The following is a 27,750-nucleotide window of genomic DNA, read 5'->3' on the forward strand; positions in this document are numbered from 1 at the left end:
TACTCCCCCAAGATACTGTAACACAGAAAGTGAGCACTGGGCACAGAACAGCTCTGAATTTATGGCAGGTATTTTTCAGATGTAACAAAACAATCTCAGTGGTATATTCAAAGTGGTTCTGAAGGCAGAAGGTTAAATTGGTTCTAAAGGCAGAAGGTTTTAAAGTGGAACAATACTCATCTCTGATCTCGCGATGCGCTGCCCCGCAACTCCCCGCTTGGCTGCTGACATTTTCTGGTAGCCAGCATCTGGATCCTGAACGCCAACCACTGTCATAGTCCTGGCAGGGATAATGTCACGCATGTGTGGAATTTGTAGAGTGAGCTGCACCTGCGTGGCTCACTGTACAGGGGTGGACAGGCAGGTAGGTAGCTTTGATGCAGAAGAGACAAACCATATCTCTTCTGCATTAAAAATCCTGCCTGTCCACCCATTTTTATTTATACCTTTTATCCACTTTAATGTATTCTATGCATTAGAGTACAAAAAAACCTTCTGCATGCAGCTGTCCCCCAGCCTCCCTTTATACTCACCTGAGCCCAATCTTGATCCAGCAACGACAGCACAAGCTCTCACAGATCTCTCCCTTCTCATTGGCTCGGAGACAGCAGTGGGAGCAATAGGGACCAAACTACGCTCTGTGTGTTTTTGGCCACACAGAGCCGGTTTGGGAGAAAGCATACACAAGTGCGACCATAGCAAGCGACTTGCTATGGGGCACTCGGAGGGAAGGAGGGGGGAGCCAGGAGGGCTGGCAGGGGACAGAACAGATATGTATGACATGTTTGTTGTTTTTTTTAAATAAAAATTGCTCCTTTACAATCCGTTTAAGAGATCTAAAGGAAGCAAATTAGAAAAGTTTATTGACAGGTTTACCTACACTTTAATCCACTCATATATTCATGCAAAAACCGAAAAAAGTTTTGCACAGAACAAGTAAAAGTAAATAAATATGTTATAATATTGGATCCCTGTAAACCTCTACTCAGCACTCCTTGCTTTGTACTATCAGTCTGAAACTGTAAACATACGTACACGAGCAGACACACAGGAGTGACCTCATCAATATACTGCTGCTCTTTCATTGCTGATCATAGCCTGGAATTGGTCCTGGATTAGGCTGTATTGCTCTACAGCAATATAATCAATAGGAAAGTCTCAGGAAAAGTATGGCCTTGCTAGGCTGTTAACAGGGGTGCTCATAATTGACTGAACAGAAGTACAATTATTTTGTAAATAAAAAAGTTTCTGTTTAAAAAAAGGTAACAATTTTTCACTTCAGATTTCTAAATCAGCCTTCGCCAACCTTTTTGATATGAAGGAACTCTTGAAATAACTTTCAGATATGCTAATTTACTATATCTACACCTCATTGTACATTGAAGTGAACAGTGAGTTGATATAAGAATAAATAAAAGACTAATGAATATGGTGTAGTTTGGACAATTGATCCCCTGGGCTGCTCTGCACAACAAAATTATTTCCAGTAATAATAAATTAATTAATTAAATAATAATGGCCAAGAATAAAATGTAGACAGTGAATATTGTAATGTTCCCAAAAATTGTGATTAGTGAAGAAATGCCTACTTGATGCCTAATGATGGTCAGTGAATTATACCGTAACATGCTCCCCTACATTGGTGGTCAGTGAGAAAGGATCACCTTACATTGGCAGACAGTAGGAAAAAGACTACTATTTCTGGCCACCCAACACTGTCCAGGGTGGTCATGGGGTGGAAGGCCCACTTACACTGGTACTCAGTGGAGAGATGGGCCAATTACAATGGTGGTCAGTGGAGAATATTCTACCTACATTGGTGGTTAGTGGGAAAAAGTCCCCTTTGCAGATAGCTGAAAAATCATTGCTGTCAGTGGTTACTTATCTAAGAGGCAGAAATTGTTAAAAGAGAAGTATGGTCAAAGCTTTTTTTGACCATACTTCTTTTGTGGGTCACAGAATAACGCTTACTTTTGCTCTCCTGTGATCCAGAGTCATCTTAAAGTGGGTTACTGACAGCTGTCAGCTGATGGAGCAGAACCACTCCAGGCTCTGGAATGATCCCAAAAATACTGTTGGGACCCACTCAAATGCATAACCTGCAACTGGCTCAGCCTCTCAGGCACCCCTAAGAGCTAGCTGCTCTTGCTTCCTCTCCAGCCCAGCACCAACATTGAGCACTGGAGGAGCAGAGCGGAGAGCAGTGACTGACAGGATATGCAGACTTATCTGCGGTCAAAACCTAGGGGATATCTGTTACTTTTAGGTGAATCTTACTGAGCCAATGCTGTTAAAATGTTATATTGTATATAAACACAAGTTTAGGCTAGTCCCAAAATTGCTTGTACCAAAATTAGAAGGTACTGGTGTACCAGCTAGTATAAACACTTCTGGGCAGAGGTATGTCTAAAATCCCTTTAGCTTTGATAAATCTAAAACCAGAAACTTGTATTAATACTCAAATAAATTTTTTCTTTTCATATTTACGATATGCAAGTGATCAGTCTCAGTTGATTTTGTTGTTGAGCATTGTGGCTCTGTGACTGTCCCCAATGAGGAGACCTATGTTATACTGTTTTTGTTTTGTACTTACTGTATACTATGTTAGGCTTTTTCAGGTGGGTAAGCTGGGGTTTTATAGCCACCCACTTAAAGGCCAAACAACAGCCAGAGGAGACTGTTTGCATGTCATAGCCATGAGCTTTGCCTCATGGTCAAGGCAAATTTAACACAACATGACCTGTCAAACATGAATATTAAGTCAATAGGGCTGCCTCGGAAGAAAAAAACAACAAAATAGGCATTCAGGAGGTGGCAGGATCACCTCCTGAACAACTCACATTTGCACATTATCATTGCAAGCCTGGCAACAGAAAACAGAGTAAAAAAAAAAAAAATGAGAATTGTGAACTTACCCCAGCCAGCAATGCATAACTTTAAAATGTATTTATGGATGTATGAATTGAAAACCTTGACAAATGCAAAATACATATGTACAGCTTCCAGTCCCATCCATGTAAAGGACGTGAGTAGAAAATAATGCAGGAAAGCAGCAACAGAGACACACAGACCATGAATTTTGAATGTTGACAACCAATCATCAACCAAGAAAATCAGATTCAGCATTAACAGTGAAAATGACAGATTCATCAGTATTTTGGAAGGGTAGTCTCTTCTCAGCTGCCTGAAAAGAAGCAAATGTAGAATTATAAGACATTAACAAAGTTGGGCACAGGGCAATGCATAAAGTGCAATACACAATGGCACCCCATCGCAATACCTCGTCCAGCAATCTGATATCACTAAACTGAAATCTGGCTTTGTGTTCAATTATACTGCATTTTGCATATCAGCAGTTTTTGCAGTGCTTTCTTATATAAAAAAAATGGCTGTTTACACTGTATGTATAGGTAAAACTTTTTTCAGTTTTGGAGAGTAGGGAAGGGTTAAAATGCCTATCATTTCATTGCATTACAAACTGGAAACAGAATCACCAATGAGCAGCAAGTGGCACAATGACTGAAGAACTCTGGGATAGGCAAAAAAATCACCCATTAGTACACCCTCCAACACACAAAACACTAAACAGTTAATACAATTATGAAATTCCTTACCATTTAGGAGAAAAGTCTAATTGAATTTTCATGACCTCATGTCTGAAATTAATAAAATAACAGCATCTTCTCTGCCAAGGAGGAGGTGTAACAGCTGGGATTACATCATATCCTCTCCTCTCTCTCTGCAGTAAAAGGAAACTACAGCTCCCATCAACCACAGGGAACTTTACCTCTCCATCCCGCAAATTTACCTCTCCACCCCTCACCTCACCCCTTCAGTCTCCGCCCGTATCACCCACCTGCTGAACGACATATCAGACTGGATTTCCTCAAACTGAACCTTTCCAAAACCGAGCTCCTAATCTTCCCCCCAGCCTGCGCCCCCTCCCCACCCTTTCCATCATGACCAACAACGCCACCATCAGTCCCACCCCACAAGCCAAAGTCCTAGGTGTCACTCTAGACCCAAACCTGTCCTTCCAACCCCATGTCCAATCGTTGGCAAACTCATGCAGACTCTACCTCCGCAACATCTCCAAAATACGTACGTTCCTAACCCCAGACACTACTAAACAACTCGTTCACTCCCTCATTATTTCACGTTTGGACTACTGCAACTCCCTTATCACTGGCCTCCCTCACCTCAGACTATCCCGCTTCAGTCTATCCTGAACTCAGCGGCCAGACTCATCCACCTCCTCACCTGCCACCCCCCTCTGTCATTCCCTCCACTGGCTCCCGATTGCCCAACACATTAAATTCAAACTACTAACACTGACATACAAAGCCATTCACAATGCTGCCCCAAACTACCTCACCGACCTGATACACAAATACCACCCAACCCGTAATCTTTGCTCCTCACAAGACCTCCTACTTTCTAGCTCCCTGGTCTCCACCTCCCACGCCCGACTGCAGGACTTCTCCAGGACTTTCTACATCCTCTGGAACTGACTACCCCAATCCATCAGACTGTCACCTACCCTCCTTACCTTTAGGGGCACCCTGAAAACCCATCACTTTAGGGAAGCCTACCCCACCCTCACCTAACAGCCGATCTCCTCCAGTATTCCTACCACTCCATCCCCCACAGCCACTTCCTCCTGTACCACTTTCCCCTCCCTCTTAGATTGTAAACTCGAAAGAGCAGGGCCCTCGAACCCCTCGTGTATTGTTCTGTTACTGTATTGTCTCATGTTCTGTCCCCCACTATAATGTACAGCACTGAGTAAACCTTTCTGGCGCTATATAAATACTGTATAATAATAACTGTAGTAAATTTGGGCGTGTACACTAGGCCTTTAGATGTTGAATATGACTGAATGTCTTGGTCTGCCCACCACTGTAAGTGGGGCTGAATTACATCACTGCTTCCTAGAGAAAGAACTACAGAAGTGATTTGCCAAGATCAGTGGCTGGGGAAATAGGAGGCATAGCAAAAACCGGTCTTACAAACAGGAAACAGAATTAACAGTTTGATTTGAAAATAAATAGGCTAGGTTGACATATTCAGCGAAAGTAGGAAATCAGCAACAAGGACATGGAAAAAACATTTTTCCCAGAGTTCTGCTTTAAGTTAGCCAAACACAGTTAATTTTTCTATTGTTCATTTGATCCTCTCATCTCTCCTACACAGTGTAGATAAAGGAATCTCCATTGCTGGCTATTGTATGCTGTGGCAGGTGAATACTGTTGTGATGGTGAACAGTGACTGCATCTGATAGTTATTGCATTGATAATTTTCCTCTCAGCTGAGTGGAGTAACTTTTATCAAGCAAGGTGGTGGGTGCATTGCCCCCCATGGCTGAATTTACTGATAATTTAAGCCTTGTGCACACTAGGTATAAAAAAAAGGCTGCTTTTAAGGGCATTTGGCTTTCTATTTTTTCTGTTTCTAAATGCCCCTTTATGTTAGCCTATGTGTCCATGCACACATAGGCATTGTGGCATGGCGAGGCCATGCCACTGTGCAAAATGTCAGTCTAGGCCAGGTTTTTCAGTGCTTTCACACTTGAGCAACTTGTAACATTTAGCTCAAAGCTCCAAAAACGCTCAAACTTTTTAAAAACATTGTTCTCTATGGTGCCTGTTCATCGATTTCTTAAGTTTGAGCATTTTTGGAGCTTCCAGCTTCAAGCTACAAATCGCTCAATTGTGAATGCAGCCTAATGGTGAAGGTGTGTGTTGGCTTTTTAGGAGAGACAGGACTAGAGTTCAGCGCTCCACCCTCCCTGGAGATAGTATGTGTTGCAAGGGAGCAGAGAGAGAGGTGCAGGACAGGACAGACAGAGGCTGAAGAAGCTGCAGGACAAGAAACAGAGCTGACAGGTACAATGGTTGGTGCACGAGCACTGGGATGTGTGTTAGATGGTCTGCAGGATCAAGGTAGGAGGCCTGATCAGTAGAGCTGCAAAAAGAGCCAGGAGGCTGAATCTTGTTCTTTTTGTCGCATTGATGGTGGTAGCCCTCTGCGTGGGAAGCTTTTTATTTGTGAACTTTCTGTTTTAAATAAAAATGGGCAGAAAAGCCCTGAAAACAAAATTTCTGGTGTGGAGTAAATTCACTGTTTTGCGCTACCAATTAACTACAAAACCCCCAACTTGTCACAGCGTTTACAGGCATATTAGAAAGGCAGCGTTTAGAGGCATAAAAAAAAAACAAAAACATCTCCAGTGACTTTAGGAGAGCAGTATTTGGTCAGGAAACAGCTGAACACGCCTTAACACACCTAAACTAGGTGCATTTAGCAACTGATATAATAGCGATATTAATATTCTGACCAATGGAATTAATGAACCCCCAAACACTTGAAACACATAAACGTGTTTGCAGAAAGCTGCTTTTCTCTGCCAGGAGTAAAGACATTCAAAAGAGCTGGGCAAACACTGAGTGTGAATGAAACCTTAGGAGGAAATGGTTGAAATATGAGCTTTCTATGGCCGGCTTAAAGTGGAACTAAAGGTATTAATACTCAGCTGTCCAACTGGCCTTCACCAGTGCCAGTCTTTGGGCCTCTTCGTTGACCATTGTGGGATAACATCACTCTTGCACATGTGCAGAAGCCAGTCATCCTGGCACTCAGAGACTGGGCACAGAGCTGCGCATGCACAGCTCCGTTTCCAGTTCTGGAGAAGACAGCAAGCAAGCAGGTAAGGGCATTTTATGAGACAGTGCATGTCCCTTCTACAAGAAAACCCTGCCTCCTTAAAGCTGAGCTTTATTTCTGCTTTAAGTCTAGTTGTGAACTGTTAAAAGTGTTTCTTTAGTACTAGAAAAATCACTGAATATTTACAGGAACATGACTTGGCCTACAATGTTTCTAAGGTAACAACCCTGCTACAACATATGTTGTTAGTCTTTACATCAGTCTTATGTGCAGTCTCCTTAGATCCTTAGCCCAGGTTGTACAAAAGCCCACCCCTTCCTGAAGTTCATCACCTGTCATTCAACTGCCAGCGCTTCAATAGGTAATAGAAACTCTGACAATTGACATCTATATCTAGCAAATCCAAGCTGATGACAAGCTCTGCCCATTCCCTATGTAAGCAGGTGCTTCCAAAGGGTTTAAAGTGTTACAATGTAGATGTGTGAGTTCTGTTCTTAGGTTGACCTGCTAGGTTGGTGGATCTGAGAGGGAAGGGTTTACTCAGCTGGCTAGGTTTGGTGCTCTTTCTCAGAGGGTTTCCACCCCCTACAGGTCATACCATATAAATAGGGGCTTTTATGCCCCAAGAGAGTTCTGCTAAAAAGGTTTCCAAGATGTAGACTTTACTCTGTCAGTCTGTCTGAGGGCCCAGTTGGGTTCCCTATGGGGTTGGGAACCTGATGGACCTATTGCCTTTTGTGAATTACTGTCAAATCCTAGTCTCTAAATGATTACTTGTTGCCTATGTGGATTTGCTGCCTAAGTGGACTCTTGCCTCTAAAGAATTACTTTTGAACTTTGCTGCTAATTCAGGTATGACTACCTCATGGGCATCTAGAGAACCTTGTACAGGAATGTATGTGAAGATGTTGTTTGAGAACTGTTCCTGTGCTACCTTTAACTACTTCAGTAAAGATACTTTGTAATTTCTTTAATCTGTTTGGTCTGAAGTCTGTCAAGGGGTGCATGCATGGTGTATCAAAAAACAGGGTTTATAACAGAGGACTGTAAATTATAGAAGATACATTACAGAGAGTCCAGCATCTAGGATGCTGTCTAGTGTAGGCTATATTGCCATTGCTAGGGACAAGCATATATGTATCATTTGCTAACTAGCCAGGGAGTGGGTGGCAAAAAAGGATGATGGACACTCTGGTAGTCTGGTAATGAAAGGGAGTTATGCTTGGCTCCTTCACTAGCAATCGACTCTCCACATACTGGGACCAGCACAGACTGCCTAGAGATCTATCTGGGAGTCAAGGGAAAGAGAGATGTAATGAGGCTTTGGGAGGAGTACAAGCATGTCAGTAAAATATGTAGTGTGTTTCCTGTATCAACAGTTGGACATGTCACTGGGAGTAAATATTTGCCGACGTATTTGCCACAAGGCTAACAAGGTATTTCCATATGGCAGCATCTTGCAGGGGGGCGGCCCTGCCCCCTGGCAAAAGTGACATAGTGGCAGCTGGTGATTGGGGAGCAGTGGAGACAGAGGAACAGCAGAAGCTGGGATACACTAGAGGCAGCTGCAGTGGAGGGGTAGCAGAGAAACAGCAGGAGATGGGATCCACTAGAGGCAGCTGCAGTGGAGGGATGACAGAAGAACAGCAGGAGCTGGGATCCATGAGAAGCGGCAGCAGTGGAGGGGTGACAGAAGAACAGCAGGAGCTGGGATCCATGAGAAGCGGCAGCAGTGGAGGGGTGACAGAAGAACAGCAGGAGCTGGGATCCACTAGAGGCAGCTGCAGTTGAGGGGTAGCAGAGGAACAGCAGGAGCTGGGATCCATGAGAGGTGGCAGTAGTGGAGGGGTAGCAGAGAAACAGCAGGAGCTTCACTAGAGGCAGCAGCAGTGGAGGGGGTGACAGAAGAACAACTGGAGCTGGGATCCACAACAGGTAGCTGCAGTGGAGGGGTAGCAGAAGAACAGCAGGAGCTGGGATCCGCTAGAGGTAGCTGCAGTTGAGGGGTAGCAGAGGAACAGCAGGAGCTTCATGAGAGGCGGCAGCAGTGGAGGGGTGACAGAAGAACAACTGGAGCTGGGATCCACAACAGGCAGCTGCAGTGGAGGGGTAGCAGAAGAACAGCAGGAGCTGGGATCCGCTAGAGGCAGCTGCAGTTGAGGGGTAGCAGAGGAACAGCAGGAGATGGATCCATGAGAGGTGGCAGCAGTGGAGGCAGAGGAACAGCAGTTGAGAGGCGATCCAGTGATGTCATTCTGCAAGCAGTACCGGTGAGTGCTGGAATGGAGGAGGACATGACAGGCTGGGGGCTGCTGAAGGATGCCCGATTGTCCAGGGGTGGGCTTCCAATTTCTGTGTTGTCTAGGGCAGCACAAAAACTAAATGCACCACTGTGCAGTACCGGCTCAGAAAGGCTGCACACCTAGGGAAGTGGTACTCTTTAACAGTAGCTATGTCCAGAGGGCTTAGAATTAAAGGAGAAGTACAGCCAAAGCTCATTTGGCTGTACTTCACCTGTGGATCACAAAAGTGTAGTTTGTTCTGCGCTCTTGTGACCCATTTTCAGTCAACAGGAGGCTAAAGTCCGCTGTCGGCTGATGTCACTCAGCCAGCCCAGGCTGGGAAAAGATCATGACCACATGGTCAGGATCCACCAAGAGCCTGGACTGGCACCTGGCTCAACCTCTCAGCAATCTGCTGAGAGCCTGAGCCAGCCAATACCGCCCCCTCCACAGCCAGTGAGCGTTGGGAGGGCAGAGCAGACAGTGGTAACTGACCGTCACGGCTCTCTGCTCAGAGCGGCAGGGAGAACTGACTGATCAGTGGTGTCTGATCGCTCAGTTCTCAGCCTTAGAGCTGACAGGGAACAGCTGCAGCATCAGATCGATACTGCATCCATCTACATACAGTATTTTCTGGCGTATAAGACTACTTTTTATACTTAAAAATATACCCCAAAAATTGTGGGTCGTCTTATACGCGGGGTATAAAATGTGAACCTTGAGTTTGTTCAGGTCAAGCTGGCTGGATGTGTGGTAATACTGTACATACAGTATCCCGTGCTGAGCCAAGCTGGCTCAAAACAAATGTCCATATGACAGATTAATCTGTCAGCCCGCTGGATGTTCGGTATATACAGTATTCTGCTCTGAGCCAAGCGGTTTCAAAATGTACCGGTATGTCTCTACTGTAATCAGCCCGCTGGATGCGTGTATGTACGGTAGCTGCGGCTACATACAGTATACACTGGGCCAATCACGGTGAGTGATGTATTCTACTAATGAATACAAAGCCTGCTCGGATTGGCTGAGTCAGAGAGGTGGGCTGATGATGTCACAACCTCAGCCAATCCGAGCAGGCTTTGTATTCGTTAGTAGAATACATCGCTCGCCATGATTGGCCCAGCGTATACTGTATGCAGCCTCAGCTACTGTACATACACGCATCCAGCGGTCTGATTACCGTAGGGATGTACCAGTACGTTTTGAAACAGCTTGGCTCAGTATACTGTATATACCACAGTGGTATATACTCAGTATACTGTACATACCACACATCCAGCGGGCTGACAGATTAATCTGTCATAGGGACATTTGTTTTGATCCAGCTTGGCTCAGCGCGGTATACTGTATGTACATTACTGCACATCCAGCGGGCTGTATATATACTGTATACTGTATGTAGCCGAAGCTACCGTATTACCGCACATCCAGCGGTAACCATCTGATTTGGAATTTGATCCATATGATGACTGTCTTACAAATGTATCACAAGATGTCATTCATGAACTTATGATGTCAGAGGATGAACATGAGGATTTTGAAGGATTTTAAGTACCGGTAAGTCACAACCATTTCAATTAAAAAATCTGATGTTTTTAAATGGTGTTGCCTCGGAAGGGGGGTAGTCTTATACGGCGAGTATAGCCCAAAACCTATGTGTTAACTGGAAAATTAGGGGGTTGTCATATACACCCAGTCGCCTTATACGCTGGAAAATATGGTAAGTATATTTAAAAAATAAAAACCCAAATTTCTGTTTTAACAGTGTAACAAGTTTGGGTACTGCTTACAAAAGAGTTAACTGTGCAAGTTTCTGCACGCTTCTAAGTCTGGAGGTATGCCTTAATGTTGAATTCCCACGACCGCAAACTCCTGCCTCGTATTTAGGCATTAACAAATAGCAAGTACAGTTCCACAGTGTCCCCACTAGGGTGTTTTAAGCCCCATCCACAATTATGTTTGTCTCTAGAGAATGTGCCAGTTCTAATGGAGTTATGACAAGGTGGATTCCATTGGGAACAAGAAGCTCTTTTACTATTTTAATTGTCGTACCTATCTTTTAATGAAATCAGACTTGTTCTTTAACACTAGATAAATTAGTATAGGAAAATCTGAAAATGTGAGAAGCTCATTTTCAATATCCGTTTATGCTATAAAACTCGATGAGATATTCCATATGTTATTGGAGAGAGATAAAGTCACAAGAGATATTTATCCGTCTTATGATAGCTAAGTATGAAAACATATGAAAATGTGAGAAACTTATTTTCAATATATTTTGATGACATAAAACTCACTTAAACATCCCATAAGTTACAAGAGTGACCCCAAGAAACAGGGAGGTGATGCCACATCCCACATATGTCATCAGACTCATTATGTACTCATCAAATGGGTTGAAAGGTTTTCTTGACAAATCCTGAAAAAAAAGAAATGAAAAATGAGTATGCTTGTCTTCAGTATCTCAGACTGTTTCATTTTATAGCAAAAGAAATATAGTACCTTAGCAGTATGGACAGAAAGAAATATTGCTTAACCCCTTCATGCCGGTGCCTCCCGGCCCTTTAAGAGTTTCAGAAGCCGGGAGACGGGACAGGGTTTAGGGTCATGTGATGGGACGGGACGGGGTTTAGGGTCACATGATCGGGAAAGGTCCCGATCAAAAGAGGAGATCGGGACCTTTCCGTGAGTACCAGACATGTGTGCCGGGAGCGTGCAGGGCATGCGCTCTCGGCACGTATGTCTTTTTTTAATAGAATGCAAATGTGCAGCCGCTCGGCGTCTACGCCCAGATGCCGGGAGGCCGCACATTTGTGTTCAGCCAGCGTGAAGAGGTTAAAGAACATGTAAACCCAACATTTCATATTCCTGATATGTGCCTGCTGTACCATGTACTTGTATGAAAAAGTATCCTGTTCTCTTTCTATTGCTTCCTATGTGTGAAATCCCTGGTGTTCCTGCCAGTTCCTTTGCTTTCCTGTTAAAAATTGAGCACACTAGACATGAGAGCACAGCATGGTCAGTTCTCTAGCGATGCTGGGAACTCTGCCTGCTCTCCTCCAATGATCATACTTGTCCAAACACCCCTCCTCCGCACAGCCATTCACTGGAGAGAACAGTGTGCTGCTGTTTCTCCTCCCCCTGCTCTTATTCAGCCTAGAAGAGAAGGAATGTGATCACTTTTAAAAACGGGAAAACGGTATTTGTAATTTTTTTTATACAATATCTATACACAAATGTTTTGCTTAAATTTCTATTTTAAACTGAATGAATTGTTTAACAAGGGGAGGGTTCACAATCACTTTAAAGTAGTATTAAAGCAGTTTTAAACCCAAAACCAAAAATGTAATATATTGCTGATGACGAAGCATAGGGAGCACCTTTAGACAGCAGCATAGTCAGTCTGTGGCAGGGGAGTGTTAGATGTACTAGCACATTTAAATACACTAACAAATTGAAGCTAAACTCCAGCTAATACTTTATAAGCAGTTACAGCAAACAGTTTTTTTTTACTTTTGGGATAAAGGTTTTACATGAATAAATAAAATCTGATCATTGTAAGCACAGCACCCCTGCCTGCTAAATGGTTTCTCTCATCCCTGTAAATGAGAGTTTGTTCTTTTGAAACACAACAGACTTACTGGCTGCATCTCCACATGATATTAAAAGAAGGAAAGCCTAAAAAAAGAAAACAAATGCAGCCATCACATTTAAGAAATGGTATATAACTGTTTGCTTTTGGGTTTAATACCACTTTAAGCCCTCACTTTCCTTAGTTTAACCATTTCAATACTGGGCACTTTCACCCCCTTCCTGCCCAGGCCAATTTGCAGTTTACAATTCAACACTTAGAGGGGGTGCTTACAATGATCAGTTTTATTAATTTATCTCAAACCTTAATCCCAAAAAGTAAAACAAAAAAACAGCTTCCTGTAACTGGTTATAAAGCGTTAGCTGGAGTTTGGCTTCAGCTTGTTAATCTATCTAAATCTGCTAGTACATCTAATACTCCCCTTCCCCTAGAGTGACAATGCTGCTGTTCAAAAGTGCCCCTGTGCTCCATCCTCCAGAGTAGTGGCACTCTAATACAGGAGGTTTTTTACTGGCCAGATCATTTGATAAAACAGAGGGGAAAAAAAGAAAACGAATGCATCCACTGCATGTAATAATGGGTAAGCTGCAATATATCATATTTTTGGTTTTGGATTTAATACCGCTTTGACAGTGGAGTCTGGAGTCAGTCTGTTAGTTTGGAGAACGGAGGAGGCAGAAGCAATGGGAGTGTTTTGCTATCCTAGGCTACAGGGCTGTATGTTTCTATTGATGTATACATTGTAGGGAGACACAGCCTAGTCCCTGCATACAAGGGTGGCATCCATAGGATCCTGCAAATGCAGGGGCGGACTGACCATATGATCTGGGGTCAGTAGGGGGCCCCATGAGATGTACCTTTTTCATAGGCTTTTTTGAGTTTGGGCAAGGAGACAGGGGCCCCATGATCCCCTATTGCCCGGGGGCCCCATGAGTTGTCAGTCCGCCCCTGTGCAAATGACAGGTGTCACACTAAGGGCTCATTTGCACTAGCATTGCCCTTTGAAAAGCAATCTGCAGTTGACTGAACACAGACAAAAATTTAAAGGTCAATATGCTGCTTACTCAAATCATCTGCTTAAAGTGCATTAAAAAACTGAGGGTTTAATATGACTGTAATAATTTGGTAAATGTGCACTGGCTCATAATTGTAATTTCTCCATTCTCCAAGTCTCATCTTGTACCACTAGAGGTCATTTATAGATCATAAAAAATGGAGTTCCTGCAATGTTGGCCTTCATTTCTAATAACTGAAGGAAACAACTATGTCTGTGTTTCCATGGCATCCTACAAGGTCAGCTTAAAGCAGAATTCCACCTGAAAAAAATAAAAATAAAAGTCAACAAATACAAAAACTGTAGCTGCTGACTTTTAAAATGCAAAAACGTATCTGTCCCTCGATCCTGCGGTGTCCTCACCTCTGCTGGTTTCACCAACCGTCTTCTCTCCCTGGCACCAGCATCTTCAGTGTGGGCACCCGGCTGTGACAGCTTGCGGCTTCACAGCCGGGTGCCCACTGCACATGCGTTTGTGAATGGCCCCATAGTCTTCTGGGACCTGTCACGTGTCCCAGAAGACTATGAGGAGGGAGGGGGGGAGGACAACGTCCGCAGAAAAGGGAGCTGGTACCTGTCACATTCGGGTACCTGCTCCCCCCCCTTGCTCCCCAAAGGTGCGAATCCTTATTGGGGAGCGAGGGACAAAGGTTTAAAGTGGTTCTTGCCCCTTTTGGGTGGAGCTCCGTTTTAAATGGTCTAACTCAGCCTTTTTCAAGGGACAGACTAAAACGTTTAATGTGAAAACGGCTTAATGTAGCTTAACGTGTAAAAAACTAGCCTTTAGTATCACTTTAACGTAAATAACTTTTGGTGTGACTTACCAAATGATCTGACATTTTCAGAATATGTTGCCATAGATAGAGTCTTCATAGACAGAGTCTTCTATTGTGTGAAGTTTGGGGGAAATTGGTAAATATCTAAGCTCTTTTTTGTACGTTAAACCACATTAAGCTCCCCAAAAAACAAGCTTAATGTCCCCCATTTTCTTTGTGGCAGGCCAAAATCTATGAAACTTCTAGGACATGTTTGGGATGTTGAGAACTTGGGCTGTGCAAAGTCAGTTGCTTGAGATTTAGGCAGTTTATTACACATTAAGCTACATTAAGCCATTTTGTCATTAAATGTTTTAGTCTGTCCCCTTTTTCAACCATGGTACCCAGGCACCCTGGGGTGCCCTCAGGTTTCTTCAGGGGTGCCTTGGCAAAATGCCTAAAACTTGTATACAAGCCAGCAGGTGCATGAAGCCTGCCTTTTAGTTACACAAAGCCACAGGTTTTCATTGCACACTATTACAACCTTCTAGCTCTCAGCGTCCTAACAACCAAGGACGCCATCGGTTGATAAGGAGGACATCAGGAGCCTGCACAGCATCCTAGTTTTGTTCTCTCCTGCTCCTCTCCATCAGCACTGGGGTCACATTAACTAAGAGAGGATGAGTAACTGAGGGAGAAGAGAAACACTGGAATACTAGTCATTACCAGTATGCAAAGGTTTATTTCCTTTAGAAGAATAAATCATCTCAAATGTTGGGTGTCCTATGTGTTTGGATTCTATTGCGCAATGTTAAACTATTAGTTTAGGTTTTTTTACATTTTAGAATAGGGTGCTGAGAGATTGTGTATAAATTCAAAGGTTGACTTGACTTAAAAAAGGTTGAGAAACACTGGTCTAACTCAGCCATTCTCAACCAGAGTGCCCAGGCACCCTGGGGCGCCTTGAGGTTTCTTCAGGAGTGCCTTGGCAAAATGTCTAAAAATTGCCCAAAACTTGTATACAAGCCAGCGGGTGGAACAAGCCTGCCTTTTAGTTACACAAAGCCACACGTTTTCATTGTGCACCATTACGACCTTCTAGCCGCCAGCATCCTGACAACCAATGACATCATCAGTTGTTAAGGAGGATGTCAGCTGCCTGCACAGCTTCCTAGTTTGACCCTCCCCCGCCCCTCTCCATTAGTGTTGGGGTCACATTAGCTCAGTGATGGAGAAAAACTGAGGTAGAAGAGAAACACTGGAATACTAGTCAGTACCAGTGTGCAAAAGTGTATTTGCTTTGGAAGAAAAAATCACCTCTAATGTTGGGTGTCCTACATGTGTGGATGTTGCTGCGTTATATAAAGCTATGAGAATATTTTTTCACATTTTAGAATGGGGTGCTTCAAGACTGTCCATAATTTTAAAGGGTACCTTTACTGAAAAACGTTTGAGAAACACTGCTCTAATTGACAAACAGATAAAATGACAGCTGAAATATGGGTGATTTAGAATTAAGAACACTTTCTTATATTCAGGTTTTATGAATGGGCCTACAGCAAATGTGTTTTTGTTTCTCTCCATACGCAACAAAGTATTCACTCCTTTGCTCATTATAGCTGAACGCTAGGCAAACAGATAAATACATAGATGCAATGCGTATAGAGGAGCTGTTTTACGCACTAAAGGATTTGTATTTCTGTCCATTCAGTTTTGGGATTTATACAGTTCTGCCACATAGCACAGAAATGTGTGTCAGGGCAGAAGACCTGATCTTTCTCCAATGGTAGTTTCACTTTCATTTACAGGTATCCTCCCCACCCTTTGACTGGACAGTGAATTGAGAAGCAGCCCACTGATGAAATCAGCTTTCTGTCACTCTGTGCTCTCCTTCTGTTAGTACATTCCTTGCACTGCAGCACATTTGACTGGCTGCTTGTGCTTCTTCTCCGTCTCCCTCTGTGAGCTCTGCTGTGCAGACTCTAAAGAAGACTGCAAGAGGTTGATACCATGACAAAATTCACGTAATTACTTGCTTGTATTCAAAGATAAAAGCATTTGAAGATCTAGTTATTATTACAGAACTGTTTTAATATGTCTTTTATATCTGCCTGAGGATCAGTTTTAAAGGCTAAGTTCACCTTTTGGGAAAAAAAAGTAATCAATGTACATATTTCTGCATAACAAAAATGCATTTATTATTTTTCCCCAGCAGCAGCCTGCAGAGCATTGCACCCATGATCAGTAGATGCAATGTCACCCATATGGGCAGGCAGTTACTAAAGAGCAGGAAGAATCAAGAACTAGGAGAGCACACACCAGTGCCCTCTTAGTTCATTGAGAACTACAAGCCGTCTGCGGCAGTGGAAGATGGGATTAGTAGTTCATTCATTCACAGATTGCCATGGATGAAAGACATGGCTGTGTAGGAGGAGCCCCGCACAGACGAGCTGTTTTTGAAAAGTGACAGCTAATGAAGGGAGAGGAAATCCCACCCACTGTCATGTGGAGAAAAGGGGGTGGGATAGGTGGAGTATGTTACACTTTACACCCTAAATATAGGCGTAACTTATAACATGCTTCCAAAGGTGAATTTATCTTTTAAAGCAAACCTGTGCTCTGACCATGCAAGAAAAGCTACAAGTTTGCTTACAGTGAAGTCACACGATTTAAAAGTTGGGTGAGATGCTGATTTCATGTGCGATTTGGAAGACATCTGACACAGATGTCTATGCAAATCACACCAAAATTAGTGCATGTACTACTTTAGAAATCGGTGCACCTCGACCAAGTCGGATCTGCACCGATTTGACTGCTCTAATTGCGGACAATAGTGTGCGACCATAGGGTGCGATGTGGCAGACAATTTGCAAGTCGCATGGCATGAAAATAGCATGGCATGAAAATAGTTGTACCCGATGTGACCGGAGTGTTAATGCGCTCATTCTCATTCTCAGCAGTACATACTTACCTTTCATTTGCTTTCCTGACACTTTATTTGCTGCAATGAAAGAAAATACTCTTCTGGGTATGAAGGACTTTGCCTTGAAGTAGAACTGTGAGCACACAATTAACATACAAATATTTACATATTCTTAAAAAGCAGTAAATACATTTTAAAACAAGCCCTCACTGAAGCCAATCTGGGGAAATTAGTCCTCAAAGTTTGCAACCAAAGCTTCTCAATTTTACTGTTTCTCCCTAACGGCTCATTCATACCTGTCATTTTTCATGCTTTTTTGTGCTTTTTTGCACGTGTTACTTTTTTATGAGTAATTTGCTTACAGGAGCTTCTTAGGGGCAGGATCATGTGTTTTTGGCCCCATAGACTTTCATTATGGGAGCACCTGAAAAATGTGCTAACTTGCGTTTCTGTATGTTTTGTCATAAGCTCCCATTAAAGTCTAGGGGCCAAAATTCCTGAAAACGCCTATACTTTTTCGAGTGACAAGCATTTAGTGCCAGGTGCCTTTGCCTTTATGAACAAGCACCATTTAAAACAACAGGAAATTTAATATTGATTGGTTTTGTAGCTTTGAGCTACAAAGTGCTCTGGGCCTAATTCATCTCCTCTGCTCCACCATCATTAAATTGGCATCTTGCCAGCCTTCTAATGTTTAATGTAAATAGAGAGCATGTGCCCAGTAAGAAAAGAGAGAACAAAGTGCTGAGAACCCACTTGAACAACTTAAGTGCTTCTGTTGCAGAATTGGAGATGAATTGGTCCACAGTGGCTGCAACTACAGAGATTAGTAAGGGCTTAGTTTAAAGCTTATGTAGTGCTTGTAAAGAATACATAAATACTTGAATATCCCTAACCTGGCCACATCATAGAATTACTCTAGTAAAGAACATTATCTCTTATAATACGAGGGGAGTTCAAGTCAAACCAGGACTTTCAACTTATATAATAAAAGAAAAATTTTCAAGGAGTGGAAACTGCATTTATTTTTCTACATACTCCCCTGCTACATTTATACACTTATCCCTGCGTTTATCTAATGCCTGGAAAGCTTCGGCATAGACAAATTGATCAGAACGCCTGAACCATTTTAAAATATTTGTGAATGATTGTGTATACCAATCCCACAGAAAGATTTGTCTCTTGTGCATTTTCTTGACAGGTTACACGTTGCTTATCCAGGATCAGGTGTTCCACGTGCTGAATGTTCACAGGAATGACTGCTGTGTGCTGGGAACCATTACTGACAGACATACCGCCATCTTTGAAATGTTTACACCATTCAAATGTATTACTGCGGCTGAGCGTCTCATCACCCGTCACTGTACTGTGCTTGAAGTCTTCTGTAGATATCTGCGATTTTATGCCTTCATTCAGAAGAAACTTGTGAATGATCACCACATCCTGTTCCATGCAACATTGTTTTGATTAACAGTCTCTGGACTGGCCTATCAGTAATATAGCACACTTGCCACTTACTACTGCATGTAGTACAGCCATGCTAGCATCCCTTTTTATACCTGTAAAATTAAACATCCCAGTTTGACTTGAATGCCCCTTGTATATCCAGGAATACAAAGCAACTTTGCATATATCATCTCTTTCTCTGTGCTTTGAAAGCTGTAGTCACAGACTAAATCTGGTGTAAATCTTTACTTTGTAAAGCTTTTTTACAAAAACTGCAGATAAGGAATGAGAACAAGGAAAGGAATGCCTAACTTCCCCTTACCTATTGATGTCTACCTTGCCAGGAGCCATAAATAATGTTTTTTAGGCTGCACTGCAGTTGTGTAATTGCTAGAGATTGCAAACTATAGAGGCAGACAGCCCTTGCATAAGTTTAGCTACAGTGTAGAGCAAGTGCCTCCAGACCAGAACTTAGACCATTGAAGGTATCAAATTCACTCTAGATTGGCTAGATTAATATGGGATTCTGGTGGAAGGGGGCGCATCCATGGGTGGCTAAATCCTTGCTCCAGGCCCCCAAAGTAGATGGGGGTCTGGCATGTCCTAACCGCCTCAACTATTTAATTGCTTCACTTACCTACGTGTATAACTAGTTCCAGGGCACCTCTCCTACCTTCTTCACTATACTCCTGTCTGCTCTGTATGGCTCTGCATTTTCCCTGCAAGACACCCTTAGGTCTGTTACCTCCTGTCTTCTTGCCACTCTCCGATAGATACTAGTTGATTGGCCTGGTAAGAAGGGGGTAAAGTATTATCCCCAACTCCTGAGGTATTTCCATGAACTCCTCTATGACACAACCCTAACATTCCTGAGCTCTTGGGTTACCCCGACTCAAGTATGCGGTGCCGACTTGCTGATACTTACCTTTCACTTGTTTTTTTTAATGGTATTTTTATATATTTTGATGACCTAAAGACCCTTTATAAGGTGCCCAATATTGTTTTACAAATATTTGCTGCTACATTATGCTACATGGACACAATTTAGGACTATGACTCTTGAGCTCTTGGAATTGTCCTTATAATTACTACTATTAAATCCAAATATTACTAAGTTGGTTACCACTTTCTATTCCCATCTTCAATTCGCTGGGGCCAACCCCTTCCACTTTGCTAAGCGCAAGTGGGTGGCAGTGTTCCCTGAGCTGCTTGAAGAGGGTTGGGAAGAAGCTACAGAGGTCTGTTTTTAAGACCTCATTAGTACTGCTGATGAAATTTACTAAATTCAAGTTTATTCACCATCTTCACTATACCCTGGCTAAGTTGGCTCTTATGGGTTTTGGATCGGTGGCCTCTTGTCCCTGTTGTGGCCTTGAGGGTACAGATCTGCTGCACATGTTCTGGCCCTGCCCAACTCTTACATTGTATTGGCAGAATCTTTTTCTTTTCTTTTTTTTATACACTACCCTACATTTTCCAGTTCCTCTTACTCTGGAAGTTTGGAATTTTGAATGATTTCATACCTCAGACTCATCCCAGAATTTTAATATGTATCCTTTTGTTATACGCTAGAAAAATAATCTTGCTGAATTGGAAAAATGCTAATCCATCTTCCATACAACAATTCTATCATATGGTTAACAATGATCTGCCTAAATATAAGTTGATCTATAAAGGTCGGGCTTGCCCTAAAAAGTTTGTGTAGCAACCATGGTTAGACATCTCATATTCCTTCTGGGGTGATATTCCATTATCTCAGTCACTATCACGTGTCTCCACAGATTAAGCTGTTTCCTACAACACTGCTATGGGCCTTCTATCTCCTGATGATTAGGGGGGAGAAGGTGGCGTACGTATGTCCGGCTTTGTATGAATGTGTGTGTCTGTGTATTTGGTTTCTGAATCTATCTTGTTCATTTTGTGAACATAGCTGTAACATTGTCTAAATTTGGGCTCTGCGTAGCCCCTACACACTTGCTATTTTGGTCCTTGATGTGTACAGCTTACTCTTTTTTGGGGCTCCTGATTGCTTATGAGCCTATTGTAACTTTTGTTAAAACTAAATAAACATCTCTTTAAAAACATATGGGATTCTGGTGAAAACAGTAAGTAAATAGGCATAGAAACATAGAAAAGTGACAGCAGAAAAAAGACCAAGCCATCCATCAAGTCTGCCCTTTTTTTTTTCTTATATGTTTTGTATTTATTTTATTGTTTTTTTGGGGGGGGGGTTTCTTGCTTTCGTTAACTTTTTTGTCTGAGTACAGGTCTATAGTATGTTTGTCCCAGGCATGTTTGAAATCACTTACTGTTGACTGATTCCCTACCTTTACTGGAAAACGTTTCCAAGTATCAACTACCCTTTCAGTAAAATAATGCTTTCTGAGACTAGTTATGAACTTTCCTCCGGTTAGTTTGAGGTCATGTCCCCATGTTCCTGAAGTCTTTCTTGATATGTTTTATCCCTCAGGCCTTTCAACATTTTTGTTACCAGTCTCTGGACTTCTTCTATCTTATCAAGATTTGTGGAACAGATGGCTTCTATGTTGCGCTTCCTCCTGCCTGCAGCAAACTGTAGTCATATTCCCAGCCTAGGCAAATTCACTAGACAGAAGCACATGGCATTTAACCGATAAAAGGTTGAGCTTTTCTTAAAATGATGCTGTAGATTGTGACATGTAAAGAAATATTTCATACAGACTTACACAATTACTAAAAGTTCCACTTTAAACAAATAAATATGGTGTATAAGCAGTTATAAATGAATTAATAATTTGATTTTGAGTGGCCACCAGTAGACAAATCAACAGCTGGATTCTAAAATCTCTAGGAGACTCCAGTGCAGCTAGTAGTCTGTGTCTCTGACTCTTTCCAAAAAGCCCTAATACAAAATAATAATATAATAATTTCACTGTTTCTGCATGAACATGTGAACATGACATCATTATTTAGACCTGTAAACACTGCAACAGTGGAACACAATGGTATTCTGATGGAAATATCTCAGCTCTGCAATTTCAAAGTTATAAAAGAACTTTGGATGCCAACATGCCAAATAAACTTTGGAAGACATGGGTCTAAACTTCTCCTAATATTCTGATTGATCTTGGATACTGTAAACTTACTTGTGACCTGTACTCGCTATGTCCTGTGCATAAGCACTCAAAATTGCCAACTTTTCAAGGAATACCTTTTTATGTGCGTCCAACAAGCCATTGTAAGCCTAGAATGTGCTTTAATAAGGGGTGGGGCATTCATTTAATGAGCGCCAAGCTGCAGCCATCTTTGTTACTGGCAAAAGGACTTTTGGAAGCATGCTATATGCTCCTCAAGGCTTTGTAAGTGCAACTGCATAATAATTACTGTTTTTATGTGGATTCACACTATGAGATCTGTGATTTTCATTCTCTTAATGTGGCATGCGCTATAAAGGGAACCCCATGGTATGTGGTCGAGGAGCATGAGGTCCCTTTCTTTTGGTGACATGCAAAGCCATATATGACCACTCAGCATTGGCGGTCATTTAATTTTGTTAAGCCTTGATGGTGCACAGGGTTTTAGTTGCTCGCTTGTGAAAGAGGGTTACTTTTCTCCTCACCTATTATTGTGACTGTTTACAATGATATGATTATCTGTGGGGGGACTCATTTAATTTAACCCCCAAAATGAACTCTGTTACATTTGAATATTTTGTTTGCATTTTTCTGCACATCAATATTTTTCAGCACTTTAATGCATATTTTGCACATGATTATTAGCACATGTTGTAAAGTGGTTTCTGTTAGTAATTTTGCACACTGTTAATTTTTCTTTTTATAGAGGATAGTTATATACAGAATAGATGAAGTACATTTAAATGCATGTTTTATTCCAGCACTGCATTCTAATATTTTATTTAAGATTTATACTTTGTATCAGGGTAAAGTGCTAGCTGCTTCTTCTGGATAGTGTGTGTTTTGCTTTAGCCCTTGCACACATTTTAATTTAATATGGGTGTGGATCTACAAGAGACATATCATTAACCTATTGTACACTTTAATTTTAAAATACTATACGTACAGAAAACTGTATCTTAACCTCTTCATGCTGGCCGAACTCAAATGTGTCTGGGCCTAGACTCCGAGCGGCTGCACATTTGCGTTCTATTAAAAAAGAACATATGTGCTGAGAGCGCGTGCCATGCCTGCTCCTTGCACACATGTCCGGTACTCACGGAAAGGTCCCGATCTCCTCTTTCGATCGGGACTTTTCCCAATCATGTGAACGCCGCGATGGCGTGTCACAGCGGTCACATGACCCTAAACCCCGCCTCCTGGCTTCTGAAACCCTTAAAGGGACAGGAGGCGCCGACGTGAAGGGGTTATTAAGGACAGAATAAAGCTAAGAAGGCATTGTTCATTGGTACAAATTATATATGTATTTGTTTGGCTAGCTAGCTATACACAGGTCCTTCCAAATCAGAAGAAATTTGAGTCATGGATGGCATCACCCTGCTCAACAAAAGCTGGCTTTAAAATGTAAGGAACTGGTATCAGCTAAACAGTGAAGGCATCCTATCCCCATAGAACTTGTTTTTATTAAACCTTAAAATGGACATGTAGGCTGCGACTACTGACCTCTTTTTTTAAATATGCTAATATTGCTTTAAGTGTTAGTCCACCTTTACCAAAAACCTAATTATGCAGATAAGGGGTGTCTGTGGATAATAACAAATTGTGTATCTCTGACTAAAGTTGAATATTATTCTTGCTATAGGTGTAGGCCATTTATGTACCTCATAAAGCTTGACTGGAATACTCCCAGGACATTGCTAAGATGTTGCTAAGTGAGGTCTAGTCATTGCTTCTTCTCCCCTAATGCAGTAGCTCTGAACTCTGCTTCTGAGAGCTCACTCCTGTCATGGGGGAGGAGAGCAGTAATGACTAAGCCTCACCTAGCAACGCCCTGGAAGTTTTCCAGTCAGGTTTCAGGAGGTATGTAAATGGCCTACACCTATAGCAAGGTCATTGTTCAACTTTAGCCAGAGCTGCACAGTTTGTTTTTATCTACAGACACCCCTTATATGCATAGGCAGTTTTATGGTAAAGGTGAACTATTCCTTTAAGTACTTAGAGCCATGGACCTGTAACATGCAGATCAGAAGTTCTGACTTAGCCTCACTTGTTTTAGGCCAATGTCTCATAAAGCACAGTAGGCAGAGACAGCCAGTGAACTAGTATTCATAAGAAGGAAGTCAGCAATGAAAACTCTACATTTGTCAGTACAGGTGTGGGGTATAAAGGCTCAAACAAAAATGTAATTTATTGCAGATTATCCTTAGATGAGTTTTCTGAACTTTTTTCATTTAATTTCACCTGGTGCAACATACTTCCTTTCCTGCTGTATCTTTAGTGGGAAACATTGCTATCACTGGATTTTGAACATGTCTTCCTCTCTCCATCTTCACTGCATGGGGGGGGGGGATAAGTAGTTTAGATAACATAACAATGTCTGTGCTAAGCTAACAGGATGTAACAAGAACACTGCATTTCTTGCTATTTTTTTTGTACTTGATGAACATGTTTTTAGCTTGAAAAAATAAAAACCGAGGCAGTCCATACATTGATCATTTTTTTTTCACTGTGGTATTGTATACTGAAAGTGTAGAGCCTTCCCGCTGTCTGAATACAGAGAGCAGTGTTGCCGGCTATAGCCGGTGCTACTGATCATTATGTTAAAAACCAATAGACTGGTTGTACACAAGTCGATCGATAAACCAGCCTGACCATATTAGTCTCTGTTGAAGTGGTTGAGGCTTGGTCCATGTATAACTGGCACAATGGAGCCACCACATCTAAGGACTTGTAGGCTGCAATATATAACATTTTATGTTCTTAGGTTTAGATATCCATTAGTCTGTAAAACATGCTACAAAAGCCACACATCTGTTTATACTTACAAGAAGAACCCCAAAGTGAGTAAGGTGAGAGCAACTACACAAAGTGTAATCAACATTGGTATCGTCCACTGAACAGCCAGATTCATTCCAACCACCTATATTATCTGCAACAGAAAGAAAGGACACAATAGTCATATAAGCAGTTCATTGTCAATTGTGGGTGTCCTAAGATGCCATTGTCAGGGATCCCTCCTCCGTGGTGCCGTGCGACGGCGCCGCATCCTCTCTGGCCACGGCGGTGCGAGTGCACATGTACGGGAGCGTGTGGGCGTGCATGCGCAGGAGCGTGCAGGTGCACGCATGCGCACTAGTGTACACGTCACTGCAAAGTGGGCTATTTGAACCTGCAATACAGTTTAGTCAATGCCTTCTGGTCTATAACGTTCTGCACTCCATAACTTGATTCTGTTGCCTGTATCTGATCTGACCTGACTAAGAAAGAACTCCGTGTGCACCGACCCTGGCTTATCCCTGACTATCCGCTTGCCTGCTCCCTTGTACTTGATTTGCTTGTTTGATCCTGACCCGGCTTGTCTGACTCTGCTGCACCTACTTACCTGTATCTGTCAATATAATCTTAAAACAATGGAGTGCAGCGCTTAACCAAGTAGAAAAGTCAATAAATAGGTATCCACAGTGAATCACTGCACAGATGCGAATTCCCACGGCCTCCACTCTGTCAAATAACAGAAATGTGCACTCACCGGAAACGCATGGGTTATGCGCATGTGTGATCATGCATCACAGGCAATGGGTACATCAGAGGTTAGGCAGCCAGGCATCTCCCTCATGGTGGGTCATCACAGACTCTTTGATCAGATCCAGAGGTCCCCTTAAGGTCAGCCTGGTGTTACTTGTAAAAGAACCTCCTCTCAGGGTGGCAAAAGTGTTTTCTCTGTGGGAATGATAGCTCCAACAGGAGCCCCAGAAAACAAATGCCAAAGATAGTGTAGTATGTCCAAAAATCAGTGCTTTATTAATAAAAGTAGCAGGGCAGTATGCATGTAAACATATTGTAATCACACAAGTATGCAGCAGTACTGACCCTCAGTAGTGATGGCCGCCGGGCCTCCTCGTGGCTCCGGCGGTGGAATGATGTCACGCTCTGCACAGCTCCTCCTTAGGCCTTTCATGCTACAGGCACATTGTATTATCGCACTTACAAATGATGCACCTATTACAGGGGTGAAACCCTTTCAGATCATTGAACAGAGATGTGTTTTTAGGAGGATCAACGACATTTGGTGCAATCATATGCCTAACAGCAGTTGCCTTCCAAAATACAATTTCAGGTTTATCTGGTAAAATTGTTGTTAAAATTGGGTCCATTTTTAAAATGCCCCAATTATCATTCATTATTTTATTAATCTTCTTATATTGAGTTGAGAAGGAATTAGTGTTTGTAATAAAGCCCCTGGGGTCTGTGGCATAGTCAGCAAACGGTACTGGGATTCTGTGTTATGAGACTTCTGTGTCTCCTCCTCGTTATGTGTTTGATCGCGGATCCACGGCAAAATGGCGCTGCCGTGCTCACGCATGCGCAGTACACGCTTTCTTCGGGAAAATGGCCGCGGCTAACTGCGCATGTGCCGATTTCCCTATTTTTAGCACTGACGTCGGTCACGCTCCTGTACAGCCTCCCCTCTGATGATGTGCCTGTAGCACGAAAGGCCTAAGGAGGAGCTGTGCAGAGCGTGACGTCATTCCACCGCCAGAGCCACGAGGAGGCCTGGCGGCCATCACTACTGAGGGTCAGTACTGCTGCATACTTGTGTGATTACAATATGTTTACATGCATACTGCCCTGCTATTTTTATTAATAAAGCACTGATTTTTGGACATACTACACTATCTTTGGCATTTGTTTTCTGGGGCTCCTGTTGGAGCTATCATTCCCACAGAGAAAACACTTTTGCCACCCTGAGAGGAGGTTCTTTTACAAGTAACACCTGGCTGACCTTAAGGGGACCCCTGGATCTGATCAAAGAGTCTGTGATGACCCACCATGAGGGAGATGCCTGGCTGCCTAACCTCTGATGTACCCATTGCCTGTGATGCATGATCACACATGCGCATAACCCATGCGTTTCCGGTGAGTGCGCATTTCTGTTATTTGACAGAGTGGAGGCCGTGGGAATTCGCATCTGTGCAGTGATTCACTGTGGATACCTATTTATTGACTTTTCTACTTGGTTAAGCGCTGCACTCCATTGTTTTAAGATTATATTGATATATTTTTGAGGCATTGTGGTTGCCTAAAGTGTTCTAGCTGCTGACATTTTAAGAGAGCGCTAACTATCTTTTATACTAGTTCAATTACCTGTATCTGTGCCTGGCTTGTATCCTGATTGCTGCCATACTTACCTGCCGCTGCACCTACGGTCCTACACCTGGCCTGCATCCTGGTTACCACCATACCTGCCTGCTGCCGCATCCACGCTCCTGTTTCCATTCCCGGTCCGCATCCTGATTGCCGCCATACCTACCTGCTGCTGCACTCACGTTCCTGTATCCGCACCTGGCCTGCATCCGGATCTCCTGGGTCTTCACCTGCCTGCCACCAGCTCCAGACCCACCCGGCACTCGTGCCACTTCTGGCTCTGCGCCCTCTATTCCCACTATCAGGGGCTCCGAGCGGGAGTAGTAAGAGGATGCCTCCTGTCCACATCAGGCTCCCCAACCAGGTATGTGACAGCCATCTTCCCTTTCAAGAAGGTGCTAAAAGTATTCAGTATGTTTATTTATTACAGGTATTTTTATAGTACCATCAATTTACACAGCAAGTTGCATACTATACATCCACACTAGTCCCTACACTAAGAACCTTACAGTGTGGGAGGAAACCAACATGAGCACATGGAGAATATGCAAACTCCATGAAGATAGTGTCTGTATGTGAGATTAAAACCGAGGACACCAGTGGTGCTGGGCAGAAATGCCTACCACTAAGCCAATAGCATTTCAGATTTTAATGTTGTCTAAAAAGACCACACTGTACTGTATTCATTAGAAACACTACTAATACAGCTACATAATCTGCCTGTTTGTCTTCATAATCCAATAGATAAAGGATGTTTTAAAAAGATTCAATGGGTTA

General features: G+C 42.7%; 1 protein-coding gene across 2 annotated transcripts in view; it reads right to left on the minus strand.

The window, feature by feature from the left end:
• LOC149435335 (adhesion G protein-coupled receptor G4-like) overlaps positions 1 to 27,750 on the minus strand; it is a 134,848-nt gene that overhangs the window by 13,761 nt on the left and 93,337 nt on the right. For both annotated transcript variants that reach the window (XM_089662767.1, XM_089662768.1), the window contains exons 17-19: positions 24,654 to 24,757; positions 11,243 to 11,364; positions 2,916 to 3,184 (exon numbers count right to left, since the gene is read on the minus strand). In XM_089662767.1, coding sequence (XP_089518893.1) covers positions 2,916 to 3,184; positions 11,243 to 11,364; positions 24,654 to 24,757 — 495 coding nt within the window. The remainder of the gene's footprint in view (positions 1 to 2,915; positions 3,185 to 11,242; positions 11,365 to 24,653; positions 24,758 to 27,750) is intronic.

Source organism: Staurois parvus, unplaced genomic scaffold (genome assembly GCF_062004578.1).
Source record: "Staurois parvus isolate SC_StPar_1 unplaced genomic scaffold, SC_StPar_1.0 ptg001535l, whole genome shotgun sequence".
Lineage (NCBI taxonomy): Eukaryota > Metazoa > Chordata > Amphibia > Anura > Ranidae > Staurois > Staurois parvus.